Here is a 16,540-nt window from a genome sequence, read left to right as displayed (position 1 = left end):
CCTCAGCTGTAAATGGGTCAAAGTAACTCAGAATGCATCAGGATGAAACAAAAGTCACAATGAAAAATGTTTAATGAAACAAACTCTCATGTGCACATACAAATCTGACACTTATCTTACCTGAACAGGAAATTTTACTACCTTTACCATTGCCACACACATCATTATACTCTATGACACAGCTGTTATGCTCTAATATCCTCCCAATTACAGTAACAATGTGCTTGTTATTCCAGTCGAATATGTTCAGTTGTATGTGTAGGATGAGATTGCCAGGTCATGAAATGACCCACTTTTCAGAACTCATATGTGTGAGGTGTCAGAGCTTTCCTCGTGACCCAAATGGTAAAATATGTGGGCTACATAATGCCCCGCAAACTCAGATGTGGGTCACATACAATGATGAGCCACAACATTGAACCCAGTAACTGGTGATGGGTGTATACTTACTCTGCCAACTCTGTAGGTTTCAGCCACATTTAACATTCAGTTCGCGTGAGCACTCAATGATTGTTTAAGTGTCTGGTAAGATCATCAACCTCACTGCGCAGTTGGAGGCATAACCAAAGAAGATGCTCACTAAGCCTCACATCTAAATGTGTAGTTAAGTCTCACTAAAGCTGCTCTTAATTAGGTCCTCACTGTCTTTGTCACGGCAGTGGTCTCTGTGCGGTGCTGGCTAATGAGAATTTGTCCCTACAGTGTTTACCAGGTGTGGGCAGCAGCGGGGATCAACTGCTGAATCTACCCTTTGATGAGAACATATAGCTGTGAAAATATATAGGTCAGTGAGGTTTACATCAAGCGGTATAATCAAATCCCTCAAAAGAAAAAATCCTAACATTTCAACAACTAGCAGAGACCAGAGGTCTGCCATGTGGTTTTGTGTTTTTAAACGACAATAAACCTCGGATGCTTTACAGATTCATTAACTACATTATAAACACAGTATGTAGTCCATGATGCTGTTCATTATGGGTGTCCCTCCATTTGCATGGAGATGATAAGCATCTCAACAAACACTACACTGAGCATGGTCATTACCAATATTAACTCACTCTGATTTATCATTAGTCAAACACTAAGCAAGATCTTTTAAGTTGCAGGCTAATGAGGCTTATGACTGGCACTGAGATGATGGAGACCTTTGGATGATGGAGGCCTGATATCACAGGATAATGGGTTAATGAAGTGGGAGAAAAGGGTGGACTTAGGCTGGGTTTATATTTACTTTTCTTATTAGCATTATGTTTATACTCAAAGAGCGATAGGCTACTGCATACCGGAAGCAGTAGGCCGTTTCTCATAGATATAGTGTACAGGAGGCTGTAGTGTTGCTTGCCCCCGTCCATAGCTTGTCAGCTTTTCCCTTTTATCCTGTATAATTAATATAATTTCAACATGAGGCAGCCATGTGTGCAGACAAGGAAGAGGGATACCCAGATAAAAATGCATGACCTAAATACGACTCTCCATTGATCTATAGAATAGACATTTAGTATGACTCATTGTGGTCCATTAGACCATGTTTTGGCCATCATGCCCACTAATATTTACACAGGTGACCATGTTTACTCTATGTGCATGCCACATATTGTGTCACACCTGTAGACATAGGAGGCTGAACTTAGGTATAGATTCTAAGGTTGCTAAGTAGTGGGATATTAAGCATTTATTCACACCCATCCCAGGTCAGGTTTGTTTGTTCTGTGTATTAACAGACTGCCTGTGGCCTATTTCTGGGAAAATAAAGGCAGGAATTTAATTCAAAAGAGAATCCATCTGGGGAACAAGTGTTAGGATATCTTAAACCTCTTGAACTGGGGTTCCCTGAAAAAAAAAAAAAAATCAGGTCTTCCCAAAATATATTCAAGACAGAAAACATACAATTTTTTACCCTTGTGTGCCCCATCTGAATTCATTTTTGTGGTTAGATAGCTAATGAATCCTATAATTTTGACAAAGCCAAAGAGAGCATGGTAGAGTGTGAAACCAATGGCAATACTGGCATTCTTCCACTTGTTGTTTTTTGTAAAGGAAGTGAAAACAAGAGTCTGCCTGGAACTACAACATTTGGGCACCACATTTATATAGCTGGTTGATTTGCTTCATTTGCTAAATATGTATGAATGCATTTAAAAATGGGATCATTCAGTTTTTCAAATGTTTGCTATGCACCTGGGCTAATGAATCTCTGCCTGTTAGAAGCAGTGGCACTTAAAGTTTACAAATACTTGCGCCAATTGAAGAAGCAATCTGTCTTACAATATTCTGGAGGCAATTAGTCGCCTATCAATGTTGCACTCGGGTCAGAAATCCATTTAACTATTTATTTATTTATTTATTTATTTGGTGATGGGTCCTGTGTAGCGACGTCGCCGTCGGATGCATGACGTAATCTCTCTGCGCCGGGAAGGAGGGTCGCGATGGCTGTGGCTCAACCGAAGCTGGAGAAAGAGAGCGATGATTGCTCTTTGCTGCCTTTAGTTCACGACATTATCAAATGGTAAGACGACTGACGTGTGCTAATATTGAATGTTTACTCACTGCCCTGTGGCATCTTCACTACCTGTCTTCGTTCAGTCGTTTTGGCGGAGTTGCTGAGCTTGGAAATGTGTTAGCTAAAGCTAACGTGAGCTATTAGTTTAGTTCAATTCAGTTTTATTTATATAGCGCCAAATCATAACAGACGTTGTCTCGGGTCACTTTAATTATTGAGCTATCACAGTTAGAGTAACTATAAAATGTAAATGTGTAAAATAACAATATACATAAAGCATTCGCACTTAAAATCACCTTTTTCTGTATTTTTAAGCATGGACAAGGACAGCCAAGATGTCCACCAAGAACTGGCTAAACTGAAGGCAAAGATCCAGGAGGCTCGGGAGCAGATCTCTAACATGCCCGGGACAGACAGCAGTCCCACGGAGCAGCAGCAGCAGCTGGCCACGCTGCGGGAGCAGGTCCGCACCAAGAACCAGCTGCTGCAGAAATACAAAAGTCTGTGCATGTTTGACGTGCCAAAGGCATCGTGAGACCGTAGACTGGATTTCTGCACGGCTCAGACACAGTCGAGGTGCAGGAGGCACTGTTTTTGTTTGGCTACATCCTCACCCATGGAGCAGATAAACGTGGGAATAGAGAAGACGGCATGGACGTTTAAATGAACAAGGACAACTTTTTCACAGTTGCATAGCAGTGGTGTTTTTGAACGTCAGATAATGTCCTCTTCCTGTCCGTATTTTTTGCATTGCGAGAATGCAAACTATGTTATGTCGCATTTCTATTAAATATAGTTTTTCAGTTTGTCATTTTCTTATCTTGTAACACTCCTATTTTGTAATAAAATGAGTTGATTAAGAAATAATTGCCTTAAAGCCTTTTTGACTGAGCTACTAGTCATACACATCCATTCAATCCTGTGGCCTTCATCATCAATTAGGCATGTCTTAGGTACGGTTAAATTATCAGTATTCACAGCGATCATTTGTTCTGTTTGTTGCATTAGACTTCAAGAGGGGGTCTAGGATTGGAATACATGTATCCAAACTTAGCAGTTCGTGGCAGGGGGCAGAAATTGTTACCAGTTAAATCAGTGTATGTATGAAGTGACATGATGAGGCGACATATGATGTGTTTTTAAAAAAAGCGGGATATTTTCCACTAGAGGGAAACCGCTGAATGAAATCTGCAGAAAAGTGTTCATGGTAGCATGTGCAGTGTTTAATGTAACTTCATTGTGTTTTGCTGGAGAAGAAGGAGAAGAGGAAGAGAGATTATGAAAGTAACAAGTTTTGTTTTTTTTTATTATTTTCTCTTTTATCCAAAAGTTGACATAGACATAATAAATACACATTCAGGGTAAAATTTGTTCATAATGCAACAAACATTCAAGTTCCAAGTTCCACCAAGTTTGAAAAAAATAGTAAAATGTAAACATTTTTTCTCAAGTGCTGCTCTTGGCAAGCTAATGTAGAGGCAGATTTTACAGCATTTTCAGAGCATCTACTGCACCACTACATAGGGACAGGCCTATGAGCTGAGCCACTTGCCCCATACGTCTCAGCCCATTTTGGATCACAATGTGTCACTGTTGCCTCAGGCGCTGAAATCTATTGGTTTTGGGCTTATGAGCCCCGTATGAAGGACGGCTGGCCTCTGTTTCGACTGTGGAAAGTCTCTCAAAGTCTCTTGCACACTGGCAAAAAAAAACAAAAAACTGTCAGCATATGATGCAGCCTCTCTCTTTGGCCTGGCTACCTCCTATAGCTTTCTCCTTTATGTACATCAAGTCACTGTGCACGCTAGGTCTCCGTGCAAAAGGTGCCACAATCCCATATGCATTCCCATCCTTGCACTTCTTGTTTCTGAAGGACTTTCTGTGGAGAACTTCGCAGTACTGCAGGGAAACTTTGCAGTGCCGGTCAGGACTCATTTCATTGGGCAGCTTGGCCATGGTAAAGAGAGTCTGAAACATCTGGTCTACGTTGGTGTTCTTCTTTGCTGAGATTTCAAAGTAGGCGCAGTGCTCGTCTCCGCCAACTAACCGCTCGATCTCCTCCTCCTGCACCTCACGATAAAAGTCCCTGTCACACTTGTTGCCGCAGATGACCAGCGGGACGTCCACGTTCTCCTTGGTTTTGTTTCGTAGGCAGGACTTGGTCTCATAAATCTGGCTCTTAAGGCGCTGCACCTCCTGGAAGGAGTCCCTGTTATCCAGACTGAATACCAGGATGAACACATCACCTGTAGAACAGAAGAAAAGACACGTTTAATACCAAATAATAACATTTTAATAGCAACCAATGCAAAGAGCAGCATGACATGGGCTTGAAGTGGTTTTAAAGCTCAACTCACCAGTAAGTATTGAAAGCCTCCTCATTGCAGGGAAGGGATGATTTCCAGATGTGTCCAAAATGTCCAGCTGGTAGAAGTCTCCCCTGATGCTGTAGAATTTCCTATGAAAGTCCTCAATAGTCGGAGTGTACTGGTCGTCAAACCTCTCGTTCAGAAACCGAGAGATGATGGCCGTCTTCCCAACTTTGGTGGAGCCCAGAATTACCATCCTGTGGCAATTCTTGGCCGGTATGTCGAATTCACTCTCGGATGGTGACATTTTCTTGATCATACTTGCAGCAGTTGCACCCGGTGGTCGATGCTGCCGTGGCAAGAGGCGGTTTTTAAAATCCTTTCAGTGGTGTGAGGGGGTCTGGCCTCGCTATCTCGCTCTGAGGCAAGAGGGGCTGAGGCTGGCAAATTTATGGTGAGAGTTTGCCGCGCCTCCCCCGTGCGTCATGCGTCAGGCTCCAGCTCGGGGAGCCGGAGAACGACCCGAAATTGCAGTGTTGCTGTGGCCGTCTTCCTGCGTCAGCACTGTCCACCCCTCATTAACAGAAAACGGGGAGAGATACGGGCTTGTTTTAAAATACGATGCCTAATTTGTTCGCATCAGTATGCACACAGTTGCCAGTGGTGCGTGCATTTATTAAACCAAAGGGTTGTATTGACATTAGACAAAACAGTGCATGCAAATCATATTAACCTCTTGCGTGCATGCACACAGACAGCCTTGATTGTTGTTGTTTTTTTTTTTTGTTTGTTTGTTTTTTTAGTCGCTCTAGAAGCACAGGCAGCTCAAGCCATAGTGAAACTGCCTGCGGACACGACCTCAATTCGTTTCCTCAATCATCAGTGATGAGCAAACAAACTTCCCTCTTCATAGGAGAAAGCCGCTGAAATATGTGATGAGAACGGAGGAGGGCGCAGCGATACATACAAGCACACCAGGCATGTTAAAGGGGGGGAAACTGTGCGTTTTGCGCGTAGAATCCTCATACTGCCTTTATGTTCTCCCACACGCACGGACCTATGTGTCAAGCTACCACAACTGTCGCATGAGGGGGAAACAATATCCAGTACAGATGAGGCACGAGTCCATCAAAAAGTTTTATGGCTTATGAAGATGTTTAATTGATTTTATCCACTTTAGCGCCACTCATCTACCTTCTAAAAATAAATGTCAGATCACCATGAATGTAAGTAACAATGTGCAAACGTCATAATGAGAAAAAAAAAAAAAAAAAAACTACAACCGAAGAACAGTTCGGTGTAACTGGGGCCTGGAAACCAATCCAACCCAATTTGTATTGACCTTCTCATATGTGTTAATCAAAGTACCCTCCAGATGGGCTAAAGATAGAGCCCACTGTTTGTGACTCAAACTGTGCTCATCCACTTTGCCACCTTCACCCCTTCTCACCCTTCACGTATCTTCTCACCTGTGAATCGGTGTAGAGGGAAAAGATTACTTCTCAAGAGAAAGTTTGGTTTACGATCATGTGTTCTGTCAATGTCAATTGTCTCATTTACTGTGTAAAGATCTACGGTTTTAGAATTTATTTGTTGTCTGTCTTTATATTTGTGTGTTTTTTTTTAAGATTTGTGACAGCCACCTGACCTGACTTCCACCGAGCCTGTTGTTTTAGAACGCCTGTGCTCTGTGTTAATATATACTTTGCAAATAATAGTTTAAAAAAGTAAAAAGTGAAGAAATAATACGATTTAATGCCGTAGATAATACCAATCGAGCTGTCTTTTGAAAGACCTAAACTACATAAAGATGTCAAGATTCCCTACGTTTACAAACCTTCCGCATATCTGGATTAAGTTGAAGCAAGACAGCTGTCAGCAAGGTTCAGAAGGCTGACATCTAAATCATTCATCGCTCCCTCTCTCTCTCTACTTTTCTCCCTCCCTCTACGGTCTAACTACGTTTGAAATAATTTTTTTTAAAAATACCATTTTACACAATATCAACAACAGGTCAAAAAAAACCAAAAACTTTGTCATATGTCTTGGTATTTACCTTGATTTCACGTGAAACCTAAAACTTTGGATGACCTTTTTAAGCCCTCTGTGGGGCATCGAGTATGAAATCAGATAGGTGTACTTAAGCCTGGTTGTTCAAGTGTTGAGCAGTGGGTTTGTGTAACCCGGGTGGAGGGAACCACTGCTACGCCCTTGCCTACTGGTCAGTAATTAAGCCAGTTTGTTCCCAGGATGCGTATAACAGGACACGTGCAGAATGGCTCATCAAGCAAGGCTGTGCTATAACACTACCTGCATGAAAACATGATGGAGGAGAGATCATACATACTTTTGCCCATAGGGAAACACATCCTTGCTTATCTTTGTGCATCTCAGACTGTTTTTGTCAAGATTTTCAAGTAACTGCTCAAAAGTACTTTTTAATTCTGCTAAGGTAGTAAATGAGGTAATTAAGGATCATTATTCATGCATTGATAAAGTGTGGAACAGATTTAAGCAATTCTGTATCATATGCCCAAAGAGGTTGTGCAGTGAGTGGTTTTCAGGTTAAAATGGATATTTAACAAATCATTCTATTTCTTGGTAACAGCTGACATAGAGCAGGTAATGGCAAGAACGCAGCAGGCAAAGTGTCTTCATTTGTTTAGTCAGAGGAAGAGTAACATCAACATTTTCCCTAGTAATTCTCTTGAACCTCAAGGACAAATCCACGAACCCTAGTTGTTCACCTGAGAACCAGCTCAGGGCCAGTCTTAGAAGATACAAACATACAGTACAGTATAACGTGTCTCTTAGGCATCTTTGTCTGTGTGGGTCTTGACAGTTGTCTTTAGTCTTGAACCGTGTTTGTGCCCCAGCCTGCTCTGGTACCTAGCTGGACCTCATCAAATACAATGTCCTGGCAACGAGGCCCTCAAGCAGAGTAAACACACCAGCTGCAGCCCACTCAGGCCATGGCCACTCGTACACATTAGACTCATTTCCTTCTCAGCCCTGTTTGCCTTCATCAATTAGTAAATAGGACAGAAAAGACAGGGAAAAAAGATGCTGCAGCCCTCTGTGAGGACACAGTTCTCCACACCTGAGGTGCAAACAAAACTGTGTTTTGTTTTGTTTTTTAATCTGGTGAAGTGATTGAATCAGCAGCGATAAACCTGCATCTTAGATGTTTGTTCAGTTTTCAGTATAGGCACACCAAAGCCATGTTTTATTGTGAAGAAACCAATCCTGTAAGACAAGATGAAATACGTCCAAGGATCGTCTCCTGATTTTTGGCCATAAAGTCTGATGACGCAAGTGCGTCAGACTGTGGAAAAAGCACTCTGAGAGTCTGTAAGCAGGGGAGAGCAAGAGATTTTTTATCATCTTTGTGGTTTGGCCTCATTTGCAGTATTATGGATGAAACATTATGTGGCTAAAGTGCAAAAGCCCGTTGAAGAAATACACTGACTGACTGATTTCAGAAACAGAAGTGACGTATTTGATATTAAAGCACATATACTAGAAATTTGATAGGAGACAGAACAGTAACATTTTTGGCATTGTATCCTCACCCCATCCCCTTGTGAAGGCAGCCTCACACGTGAACCACCACGTGTGCTCAACATGCATGATACATAATCAGCTAGTGAGAAGTGTAATTAACTGTCAGCTAGAGCATATGCGCGTGTGTGTATAAATGTGTTATGCGTCTGTATGTGTGAGTGTGTGTGTGTGTGTGTGTGTGTGTGTGTGTAAGTTTGTTGGTGGAGATATGTAGAGCCAATCCACGTTGACTTGCATGGCTTAAGGCTTCTGGAGTTCTTCCTGGCCCTTGTCACAGAGGCGATGTGGACCAAAATGCCAGTGTATTCTGCAGCAATGTGCCCCTACACCGAGGCCAAGAAAGTCTGCTGGATTAGTTGTTTTCCAGAATATTTTTAGAAACACATGAATAAGCCATGTGACAGTGAAAACCCTAGATGTTCCCAAACATTTTCCCAGATATTGTTCTATAATTTTCCTCAGGTACTACACACATTTATTGCCATTTTTTTGTTATGCAGATTGTTCAATTCGCACTCAATGAATTTCAAAGATACATTTTATACATAGCGCACTTCAATACAATTCTTGTAGAAACATGCACAAATCATTTCCAGGCAGTCCTGCAAAATTTGATGGCATTTCGCTCATTTGTGGTACCATAAAAACATGACAAATTGAAATTGCCTTAAGTAAATGATCATAAATCCGATGCATTTTTTGCATGGAATTTGCAAAATTCAACAAAGCCTGAAAAGGATTTTGGAATTGGAATCCTGTATATCACGGAATGGATTGTAATGTAATTTATGCACATCAAAATTTTAATCGTCAATTTCATCATCAGTTGTCAACCGTACATATACTACATCTGATTCAACACAGGCGTGGGTCCCAGAGTGAGTCCAGAATTACGTTAAGTGCGTACAGACCAACATAACTGATGCCAGGGCTTGTTCTGTGACTTAAATTCAGTGTGTGGGTGCACTTTCATGATACTAATTTTGAAATATGAAATGGTGAGGTTTTACTTCCTCAGGACTTGGTTACACTCACTGTACAGTGTGTGTGTTCTTGCTTGATATGAACACCAGATAGGGAAAACTGTGGAAAAAGGTAGGGGTTTGTTTTGTTCCCTGTTCCGTTCAGAATCTCTGATCTCGCAGAGAAACAGGTTTCAAAACTCTGTGTGTCCATTTAATTTGTTCACGCGCCCCACTTTGCTTGAAACTAGCTAAATACACAGATGCGATAAAGCCAGCTTTACCACTCTGGTTCAAACCAAAGAGAATAGACTATTTGTGTAGTATTGCAGTATCTGGCCTGCAAGTCTAGTTGGCTGTGTTTTTATTGGAACAACCAAGAAAAGAAAATTCTTATAAAATCAATTTTCCATTCTCCTCGGATTGACAAATTGTTTAAACTATCAATTTTCTCTTTGCAGAATGACTGTTGTTCAGCTGAATATCAGTGAGGTAAGATCTGCCGGTGTGGAGATACAGGTCTTGATGAATTCTGTCCTCCTGGTGTAAGAGAGGCCATCTGATTTTGTATGCTGAGGGAGGGAGGGGTCATGCTCTGTCTACATGGCGTGAGACTTGGGGCTGTTGCGTGTCAGGCCGGGCCATCTTGCAGGGAAACTGTTGAATGAGGCATGAGCCTGCAGTTTCCAATACAAAGGCTTCAGGTTTCAGAGCCAATCAGAGTCCTGGCCTCAGTCCAGGTTTAGTTTGCCGACCACCTGTATGTTTTGATAAACCAACAGTCTTTCAGCTGTGTTATTATCTGTGACCTGTGATCTGCCGTCAGAGTCCCCGCATGACGTACAACACATAGTTGTAAATATGTGACAGAAAACTTCCCTTTCATTGATTATATGGCAACCGCACACCAGTAAGGTGACACATTTTAGTATTTCATGTCACTGACCTGTTTTTGTGAGTGTGTTGGGCTACAATTTCATCGCACTCTGAGGGAAACTGACTCAGATGATTATCAGGTTTGATCCGTCAAGGTAATAATAGCCCTTCGAGAGATAATGATGGTGGAATTCTTATGAAGACAGAACAGGTTGTTAGAGCTATCAGCAGTGTATTTTCAGATTTTCAGCCTCTCTCTGTTATCATAAACGATTTGACATTAGGTGATAACCTCACATACACTCAGCAGACAGTGGTTCAGAGGGTTCTCCTCGACTGACCTGGCAGACCTGGAAGTCTTCAGGCCACGTGATTATTTTCCTAATGAATGGAAGAGCAGTGAAAATACAGATAAACACATCTGCTTATGTGGGCTGGAGGACCTGAGTTCACCTAACAATGTTGTCCAGCATGCAAGCAGACGGAAAAAATGACATTTATCTACATCTCCAAGTATTTGAAAGGGGTCGCCCATAGTGACAAACCCACAGAGAATCTTCACCATTTCTGCAGTTCACCTCAGCTCCAGCATTTTTTCACCTCACTATCTGGCAACTTTGCTGTTTTGGATCAGTCTCACCGATCCTGAACCTTGATTCCAGTCGCAGCAGGCAGCTGTTTTCAGCAGAAAAGCTGTGATAAACTCACCGTACACTACCTTCCTAGCACAAAACAACAATCTAAAATTAGCGACAAGCTGGTGATCGTAGTGTAGTATTTAGCAGCTAAAAGCAGATATTTTTCTCAGCAGACAGTGGCAACCAAAACTGAGCTAAAAGGTGAATGAGCATTTGTCAGGTGGACACAAAAACACAACTCCAGATGAATGTTATTTTAGCTCCATACCTGCTGAATGTCTAAAAAGGCAACTTTTTACAAACATGTTTTCCATATCAACGATAAGGTGATAATATCTCAGTGTAGCTAGTTGCCCCCACGTGGCTAAAAACCAGTCAAGAAAGGTTTAATAATACATCTCCTGGTTTAGCCGTAGCACCGTCCACTGACCTGTGTTGGGTCTCAAAACAATAGCGGTGAGCGTGGAGAAAAGTTGCTAAAATGCTAAAATGCAGAAACCTTTAAATGAGTGCAAGGGGTTTTTTTTTTTTAACAACAATTAAAAATACAATATTGCAAACAATTATCATTATAAATATTCGTCTTTCAACCCCAGGAGTAGAGGAGTAGATGCAATGTATTAAAGTATTAAGTAAGTCACTTTTTTTTAAAAATAACAAAAAATGAATAATCCTCAAAACGTAGCTATGTGGTAAAAAAAGAGCAAGATGACAAAAAATGTACAAAGTTTCTAATATTATGTTTGGTGGCAATATGTGCAGTCCAGGTTTTAAAAATACAGAAATGCATGCTGTTTAAAGAAAATGGTCCCCCAGGTTCATTATTCTGTGAACTGTGAACTCAGAATTTTTCCCCCAATTAGGCCTCAGTTTCTACCAACCTGTATCTGGGAGAGTGGTGTGATAACAAATATACACAATAGGGTCAAATAAGACCACTTTAGTATTATAAAATAAATGTTGTGTTAAAGTGGATATCCAGCCAGTTATTCAGACCTGTATGCAATAGATGTAACATAAGAACATTTGTTTCCTTGAGAGTCTGCAGACAAAACAGCACAGTGAAAAGCACTTTTGGAAAATTGGCCCAATGTGCTTTACTTTTTCCATGAGACATTCTGCAGACTTGTATCAGAGGTAATGGTAAATTCCAAACCCATGGTTCTTCACCGGGGAGTATAGTTGGTAAATGAATGATCTTATAAATGCTTAACCCTGGACGTCAGTGAGCCGCTGCCTTTTGCAGCACCGCTTACATAACTGTAATAGCTTCACACAGAGAAAAAAAAAAGAAAGGGAGGGGGAAGAAAGGAAAGATAAAGAGAGGATATATTAAATCCCACCTCAAACAAACACACATGGACACACACCTTTAATACCAAATATTAATAATATCAGCTGAACCTGGTGGTTATGTTAACATTTAAACCTTCCCCCACCAACCCCCTTCACTCCCCCTAACAAATATTACATAAACTCCCCACCAGGCACCTGAGCCCGTGTATGAAACATCTGATATTCCTGGGCTGTGTGTAAAATTGTATTAAACTATGACTCAAGACTCACATATATTTTTTTTACCAAAAAGTAGCTCCTATGTGTTATGTAGGAAGAAATCAGTAAATATATCTACATTTCAGAAAAGTCTACGCTTAGTTCTCGAGCTCTGACTGCAATGACACCTATCTGACACCCAAGATGCTCTACCTCTAATGCTGAATCAGCTGATAGCAGGTCTCCGAAGGTTGTGCGTCACGATTGCATCTCACAGTTCACCACGGTTTAATGCACAACTTGCTGAGATTAATCCTGCAAAATGCCTACTTACAGCTTACTGTTTCCGACTTTACATTTGCATCAATATACTGAAGCATGCAAGAAGAAACATCATAATGCGATATAGTGACCCATGATAATAATTATGTTGAGACTATCAGATGTGCAATTTGAGATATTATTGCAATACATAAAAATATGTGCATGAAATGTATGTTTAGTTTTATCAGATTTTCCGGAAAAGGAATAAGAAAGATTTCTTGCACACTTTTGTACACTTGCCCATATACTTTTTATTTGTCATTGTTCTCTAATTTATTGTTGCGCTTGAAATATACCCCAAAGTCCTATAATAGTGATCATTTTTCATTAGATAATACCTACGAATCAGAGGATTATACGATACATCATATAGCATCAAGAACATCAGGCCTCCCTGATTAGCATAAAGTTTTTTGCTGTCCTGTGAAAAACATGCATCTCCAAAATGGCAACTTTTATGAGCTAAAAAAAACGGTCCTTTTTCAGTGGGTTTGTTAATGGTTTCTTTAGCTTGAAAGAACAGTAAAATAAAACAACACTCTTTCAGCTCATCTAAAAAAAATTCAAAATCATTCATTTTTGGAGATGGACAGCAACGACATGATGTATGAGTTACAATGTAAATTTTCACACTCAGTTGATTTAAGAGAGAACATCTCTCCAGGTGCTGCCACTCGAATCACCAAAGCAGGATTTCATAACACAGGATGAGCACATGGCCTGTACTTGCTCTGTTTTTGTTTACATCGACGCTGTGTGACTGGCGACCATTCTGACTCAGTGTGAAGCCAATCCCACCAGCTGCTGAGACGGCTAGTGCTCAGTGGCCAGCACGGACATTCCTACTGTTTGGCTAATAAGGCATATATGCACGTTCTTTTCGGATAATTACATAGGCAGCATGCACAGGCATGCCCACTATGCGTGTACAGTGGGCTTCAAGTTGGACACATGATTCAGCCTTCTTAATAAGCTCTGATATCTTTGTGTGTGTGTGTGTGTCTCTGTGTCTCTCTGTACTGATACACTGTGACAATTTTTGTCCTTTTTGAGTTAGATCATATGTGTAAACAGGAAGCTATCACATGACGCACAGAGCACTCACAATTAGAAGCACACATAAATACTCTATGCACACACAAATTTAAAAAAAGACATTTATTTTCTCCACAATGTCTGAAGATTTGCAGACTGGGCTTTCTCATACTATGCTGCTTGAATTGCTAACTGACATCAACTGTACATGTAGCACTGCTGTGAAGGCTGCATGTCTGATCAAAGTCCAGGAAAGGCATAAATAAATCTGATTCATTTCTTAAATAGAACATTAATGTATCCACGGAAGATGTTGCAATGACGAAGAAGACGTGCACAGATGCCCCATACAAAATCCCTTAAATAAATTACAGGAGCATAGCATGGACAACATTCAGAGAAATTGCCTGGGGAGAGCTGAACTCTAAAACAACAGTCTCAGTCATAATAATAAAAAAAAAAAACATCCTGACTTCTTACAAAACATTAGGAAAAAGCTTGTGACTGGTGTTTCTCCTCCATTATGATTGACTTATTTTGGTTAAATGGCCAATTTGTAAAAATCTTGCGTCATGGAAACTGCTTGACAAGCTGCTCCTAAACTATAAATAATCTCAGTGGATCGTGAAAGCAACGGTATATTAGCTTGATTTCTCAAGCCCTTTCAGGGGGTTTTGACGAGAGTGCACAAATATAAAGCTTATGAATACACAGTCTCAGGACATTCAAGTTTGACTTCTCCTGCATGCTCCAATGATTATGTAATCAGCACAACAAATTAATCCCAGTCATCGTGATGACAAGACTCTCAAATGATGGAAAGTCCAAGTTAAAATTGTTTAAAATGGTACATTATTCAGGTCACTCAGCTCTGTTACCAAAGGCTTTTGTGCTTTCTTCATATGTAGGGAGAATTCATTTTTTATGTAGCTAATAGAGAATATGGATCACGGGTAATTTGCTCAAGACTGCTTGAGACCACACGAAGAAGAGCAAACAATCACTCAAGGTATTTTTTAACCATTTTAATTAGCATGCAATTGCACATGGTTGAATTAAATTATCTTTTGATGTTTATTATTAAACCTTTCAATACCTTGAAGCCATTCATGTAACGAAAACTTAATGTTTGGCCATAGCAGCTGGAATCAAAGGAATCAGGTTGTTAATTTTCTAGTAGTGAGTGATCTGCTGAAAAATCCAGTTTAGAGTCATAAACCTTTATTTTCTCAAGAAAATGCATCAGCATCACATAACCTGCATTATTTAGCAGAAGCACAGGATGCTTTTAAAAATGTGAGTTCACCGGCTGCTGACACATGGTGAATGTGAAAGATGCTTACAGGAAGGCTTGTCCTCGGCTCTGAGTTGCTGGCCAGCCAATTAGTCCACAGTGAGAAAAGCTCGTCTCCTGCTGTTCACAGCCAGACTCTTCACCTTTGGACCTCCCTTTGTACCACCAGCAGCGGCCGGCCTCCGGTGAGACAGTGCTGCTTCCCTATCTGTTTCAGTCTTTTCCCCATCCAAACACTGGGTTCCTGCCAAATGTCATTCAATAAATCATTTTATGTTCATTCACTTTGTGTGGATCGAGTCCCCCTTGGTTGCTATGCCCCCTTCAAAATTAAGCCAAACCTCAGTTGTTTTGTATAAAAGCTCATATTTTCCATTAAAGATAAGCATCAAAGTTGCAGTGCGTACATCGATCAGCCACAAAATTAAAACCACAACATTAAAACTGGTGAATGGTTTTAATGTTGTGGCTGATCAGTGTATTATCCCTCAGTAATTGCCACAGTTGTTAGATTACAAAGTAAATATTGGCTTGGAATCGGAATTTGTAGACTGTATTCAGAAAAATTAGCAAAATCCATCCATCTATTCACCTGTGTGACTGCAGCTGCTGCATTAATCCGTCTACAGATCTTGTGCTCCACTTTACCCTCATGCACAGTGTCCCAAAAACACTGAAACCCCTTAGCTGGAGCAGCAGTCAGTCCTTGGTACTGCCTCTGTCTTCTGTTCATAAAAAAAAAACAAAAAAACCAAGAAAACATAAAAACACTAGTTATACTTTTTTCTTACTTTTTATGTTTGTTATCTGATATATGTCCACAATATATTGTTACATTTTATAATGGAAAAAAATAATCAAAATATAAATGATAACAATATTTAAAAAATAATAATAATGATAACACACTTGGTGCATTGTGTAAGTACTCTATAGCTTTCAAGTACAGAGTGGACTGCACATGGCAGCTTAATTATATTTGGACTAAATCCCCAGATGCCAACCATCGCTAATATTCTTGATTCCTACCTGGCCCCAAGTTTGTGGTGTCAATTAGACTGTGGTAATGTCACTGTTCAATAATGTTATGACCCAGATGCAGACACACAAGAATAAGAAAGCTTTTGATGTCAAAAAGAAGGGATGGTGAGATGACACACTATACTAGAACAAATCGGGCGAGCCTGCTGCAGCAACATTAACTATCTGGAGAAGAGAGAGGGGGAACAGTCTTCTATTTATAGTATGGAACCAATGACTAAATGCAGAACAGCTGTGCAGAAAGATGGCTAATGGTCAGGCGAGTAACGGCAGACACCTGAGGGGGGAGGACACAGCACAGGTGTAACAATAATAGATGTTGCAATTTGATAAAGATAAATTCTAATATGGAATATTAACCATGTACACACAGTTTAAACAGAAAAAGAAAATGTAGGTCTTAAAATAAATTCTGTCAGGAAGACAGGACATTATCACCATTGTTTGTCCTTTGGTTGATATTGTATTTTAGTGTTCATACTGTATGTCCAAACAAATGGCAA

At 40.5% G+C, this 16,540-nt stretch overlaps 2 protein-coding genes and 1 long non-coding RNA gene across 4 annotated transcripts; 1 reads left to right on the top strand and 2 right to left on the bottom strand.

The window, feature by feature from the left end:
* The first annotated feature begins 2,374 nt into the window (after window positions 1-2,374).
* med9 (mediator complex subunit 9) lies at window positions 2,375-3,301 on the top strand. Its single transcript, XM_040155289.1, has 2 exons — window positions 2,375-2,506; window positions 2,816-3,301. The coding sequence occupies exons 1-2, from the start codon at window positions 2,427-2,429 to the stop codon at window positions 3,033-3,035; spliced, it is 300 nt and encodes a 99-aa protein (XP_040011223.1). The 5' UTR covers window positions 2,375-2,426; the 3' UTR covers window positions 3,036-3,301.
* Window positions 3,302-3,324: 23 nt separating this feature from the next.
* LOC120805229 (dexamethasone-induced Ras-related protein 1-like) lies at window positions 3,325-5,217 on the bottom strand. Its single transcript, XM_040155278.1, has 2 exons — window positions 4,858-5,217; window positions 3,325-4,746 (listed from the first exon to the last, which is right to left on the bottom strand). The coding sequence occupies exons 1-2, from the start codon at window positions 5,126-5,128 to the stop codon at window positions 4,223-4,225; spliced, it is 795 nt and encodes a 264-aa protein (XP_040011212.1). The 5' UTR covers window positions 5,129-5,217; the 3' UTR covers window positions 3,325-4,222.
* A 9,534-nt stretch (window positions 5,218-14,751) lies between these two features.
* On the bottom strand, window positions 14,752-16,194 carry LOC120788194. 2 transcript variants are annotated; one of them, XR_005707202.1, is made up of 4 exons: window positions 16,026-16,194; window positions 15,589-15,721; window positions 15,046-15,240; window positions 14,752-14,844 (listed from the first exon to the last, which is right to left on the bottom strand). It is a non-coding gene; the product is annotated as an uncharacterized LOC120788194 (long non-coding RNA). The 2 variants fall into 2 exon arrangements; XR_005707201.1 differs by having other exon boundaries at window positions 14,768-15,240.
* Between the last annotated feature and the right edge of the window lie 346 nt (window positions 16,195-16,540).

Source organism: Xiphias gladius, chromosome 3, assembly GCF_016859285.1.
Source record: "Xiphias gladius isolate SHS-SW01 ecotype Sanya breed wild chromosome 3, ASM1685928v1, whole genome shotgun sequence".
Lineage (NCBI taxonomy): Eukaryota > Metazoa > Chordata > Actinopteri > Istiophoriformes > Xiphiidae > Xiphias > Xiphias gladius.
This window is presented reverse-complemented; position numbering and strand designations above follow the sequence as displayed.